Source organism: Emys orbicularis, chromosome 3 (assembly GCF_028017835.1).
Source record: "Emys orbicularis isolate rEmyOrb1 chromosome 3, rEmyOrb1.hap1, whole genome shotgun sequence".
Taxonomy (NCBI): domain Eukaryota; kingdom Metazoa; phylum Chordata; order Testudines; family Emydidae; genus Emys; species Emys orbicularis.
The window spans coordinates 10,892,766-10,896,698 of record NC_088685.1 but is presented as its reverse complement, the minus strand read 5'-3'; the positions used below and the strand labels follow the sequence as shown (position 1 = coordinate 10,896,698).

Genomic DNA, 3,933 nt, shown 5'->3' with positions numbered 1-3,933 from the left:
CTGAACCTATCACAAAGGGCACTGTTTGCTGGAGTGCTGAAATGCACCTCTGCTTATCAAGCTTTCCTCATCACCAGGAATATTTCACAATCCCCAGTGGGGGGGGGGGCTATAAATCCAGGGAGCCTTTGTCTTCACCTGTCAGCAAACATCAGCTTCAATCTCCTGCTTCTTCTCTGGTGTGACTCCGAGATCCCAAGCTGACATTCACCCATGAGGATCCTTTACCTGTTCTTTGCTGTTGTCATCTTCTTCCTCCAGGCTGCTCCAGGTGAGGTGAAAATATCTGGAGGGCTTTTATAGGATGTATGGAGAGGGGAAAGAAATGTTCTTGTTGTGAAGGACTAGGTAAAGTCACAGAGAGTCCTGTGGCACCTTTAAGACTAACAGATGTATTGGAGCATAAGCTTTCGTGGGTGAATGCCCACTTCGTCGGATGCAGGTAATGGAAATTTCCAGGGGCAGGTATATAATAATACATCTGTTAGTCTTAAAGGTGCCCCAGGACTCTCTGTTGCTTTTTACAGATCCAGACTAACACGGCTACCCCTCTGATAGGTAAAGTCAGGGCAGATTAAATCATCCAGGCAAAAAATTACTATATAAATTAAATGTGGAGCTGACTGCAAAGAGTTACAAAGGGTAGACAGTATTTGGTCCTGCCATGAGGGCAGGGGACTGGACTCGCTGACCTCTTGAGGTCCCTTCCAGTCCTAGAATCTATGAATCTATGAAAGGGATCTCACAAAATTGGGTGACTGGGCAACAAAATGTCAAATGAAATTCTGTGTTGATAAATGCACTGCAATGCACATTGGAAAACATAATCCCAACTCTACATACACAATGATGAAATCTAAATTAACTGTGACCACTCAAGAAGAATCTTGGCATCATTGTAGATCATTCTCTGGAGACATCTGCTCAATGTCCAGTGGCCGTCAAAAAAGCGAACAATGTTAGGACAAGAATAGATAATAACACAGAAAATATCATAATGCCACTATATAAATCCATGGTATGCCCACACCTTGAATACTGCCTGCAGTTCTGGTTGCCCCATCTCAAAAAAGATATATTAGAAGTGGAAAGGGTACAGAGGAGGGCAACAAAAATGATTAGGGGTATGGAACAGCTTCCATTCCACATGAGGGGAGATTAAAAAGACTGGGACTTTTCAGCTTGGTGACTAAGGTAGGTTATGATAGAGGTCTATAAAACCATAATTGGCGTGGAGAAAGTGCATAAGGAAGTGTTAGTTACTCCTTCACATAACACAAGAACCAGGGGGTCATCTGATTAAATTAATAGGTTTAAAACAAACAAAAGAAAGTACTGCTTCACACAACGCACAGTCAGTCCATGGAACTCGTTTTCACGGGATGTTGTGAAGACCAAAAATATAACTGGGTTCAGAAAAGAATTAGATAAGTTCATGGAGGATAGGTCCATCAATGGCTATTAGCCAAGATGGTCAGGGATGCAACCACATACCCTGGGCACCCCTAGCCTCTGCCAGAAGCTGGGAGTCAATGACGGGATGGATCACTCGATGCCTGTTCTGTTCATTCCCTCTGAAACACTTGGCATTGGCCACTGTCAGAAGACAGGATATTGGGATAGATGGACTTTTGGTCTGACCCAGTATGGCCGTTGTTATGTCCTTATTGTGCCTCTGGGGGCAGGACTTAGGCATGAAGAGAGGGTTCCTCAGTTTCAGGATCAATTCAGACCCATTCAAAGACACTGTCATCTACTAGTAGGTTAGGAGTCAGGAGACATTTTGCAACCTCAAGCAAGTCACTTCATGTGAGTCTCACTTTCCCCATCTGTAAAATGGGGACAATAAAACCAAGGGTGTTGTGAAGCATAACCAATAAGGGGTCTAATCCAAAGTCCATTGAAGACAATGGGAATCTTTCAAGGGGCTTTGGATCAGATCCATAATCTTGTAAAGTGTTCAGCTGGAAAGTGTAGCATAGACGCGAAGTGTCATTGCGGTTACATTGGTTTTAAGTATTTCACGTTAGCACCCACACTGCCAAAGACCATGGCTGTTTTCTGATTATTCTCTTGCTTATGCACCGGCCACATCCAGGCTGTCAGGGGAGCTGAATGCGGGCTAGGAGCAGTGTTTGTTAGTGTACTGCAAAACTGAACGGAAAGTTGAGTTCAGGCCAGAAAAGCGTTGACTGACCTCACTAGCCTGGCTGATATTTAGCACAAAAAACAGTTTGAACAAGCAGTGTCCCAGCTTCGTTATTTAAACTCCCCAATCAATGAAAAGATAAACTCAAGGTAAATTGCAAAAGAGAAAATGGTGCCCTTTCCCTTAAACTAGAAAAAAATACTTTAGAAATTCAGGTATCATCTATCCTAGTTCTTTGTTTGTTTCTTTGTTTGTTTCTGGAGACTTTAGGGCTGACTGGAGAAGTGTTAGGATTTTAACATCACAGCAAACAAGGAAGTGAAACCTGAATAACGAGCAGAGGAAGGATGTTTACTCAGACTTTTATACTAATTTATTTTTAATAACTATTTAATTCAAATGCCTGACAGAGGGAGAAAGAACATCTTTTGTGAAGTGAAGGTCAATATTCATGCCCCTTTCACTGAAGGCTGAGAAAGCTCCCACTCCAGTTTTCTGGTTTTCCAATGAGTCCTCCAGCACAACAAGACTTGGGATTCCTGATATTTATAGGGTAAAACAAGCAAAACCTGCCCTTTTAGGCCTCCCCCCGCCCATTTAAAATAACCACCAAAGCAAACCAATTCCCTCAAAGCAACCCTTTCACTGGCCTTTATGCACTCATAAAATGGGAAAAAAGGCAACGGTATGTTTTTGTTTCCATTAAAGTGCAAGAATCATGATATATAGTCTACACAATTTCCCAAGTGCCCCATTAGGCAGGCAATCACCATTGACTTTAATGGGGCTCTGCAGGGCTCCACCCTTCTCACTGCAACTATCTCCCGTCTCCTTTCCTTGTGCAGCAAGAGGCAGCACTTACGACACCTTGCAGTGCCTGAGCAACCATGGCCACTGCCGACGGCTTTGCTTCCACATGGAACATCACATTGGCACCTGCACCAATGGTCACGTGCGCTGCTGCAAGTGAGAGACGAGGCTGGGATGAAGAACACTCTGGATCCAAAAGCTGAAGGAAACCAAACAAGACTTTCCAATAACAGCACAGCGAACACGTGTAACTCCCATGCTGGACACCAGCGACACCAAACTCATGGTTTTTTCCATTGCAAATAAAATTCTTGTTTTGATATACTCCTCTGGGTCTGTATTTCAACCACACTTTTCTTAGGGATATGGGAAGATGGAAAATTCTGCCACAAATTTTACATTTTGGGACTGCCCCCTTGTTGATTGGCTTAGGAAAGGAATAAGCACCCTTTTGCTTCTAGGTCTTCCGTTTGAATCTGGCCAGGGTCTGCAGTAATGTATTATGATAGCATCTACAAGGCCCATTCAAGGACCAGGGCCTCATTGTGATAGGCACTGCACAGATCTTAACCAAAAGACAGGACCTGCCTCAAAGAGCTTGCACTGTATGTATGAGACAAGACGTGGAAAAACAAATAAATGGAGGAGAGACAAGGTAGACAGTGGGGGAAAATCTGATCAGCTTAAAGTTAACAGCACATCCAGTAAAAGCCATAGCACTCCAAGGGCCAAAACCAAAGCTCATTGGTGTCCATGGAAAGAATCTCACTAACTTCAATTGGCTTTGGAGCCAGCCCTGACTGCCTCTGTCCATGGATTTGTAGACATCTCAGCCAAGGCTGCTCGGTGGCCTGTGGAAAATGAGTTTTAGTCCAGTCCCCAGTGGACAAACGTGTTGGATAAAAGATCAGTATTTTATCAGACACTAGAAACAACTATTTTTGCTGTTTTGCTTCGTGGGGCTTTGCTTTCAG

At 43.6% G+C, this 3,933-nt stretch overlaps 1 protein-coding gene across 1 annotated transcript; it reads left to right on the top strand.

Annotated features, from left to right (window-relative positions):
• Positions 1-213: 213 nt before the first annotated feature.
• Positions 214-3,119, top strand: LOC135876864 (beta-defensin 13-like). The gene is made up of 2 exons (XM_065402225.1): positions 214-271; positions 2,995-3,119. Exons 1-2 carry the CDS (start codon positions 214-216, stop codon positions 3,117-3,119), a joined length of 183 nt encoding a protein of 60 aa, XP_065258297.1.
• The last annotated feature ends 814 nt before the right edge of the window (positions 3,120-3,933 follow it).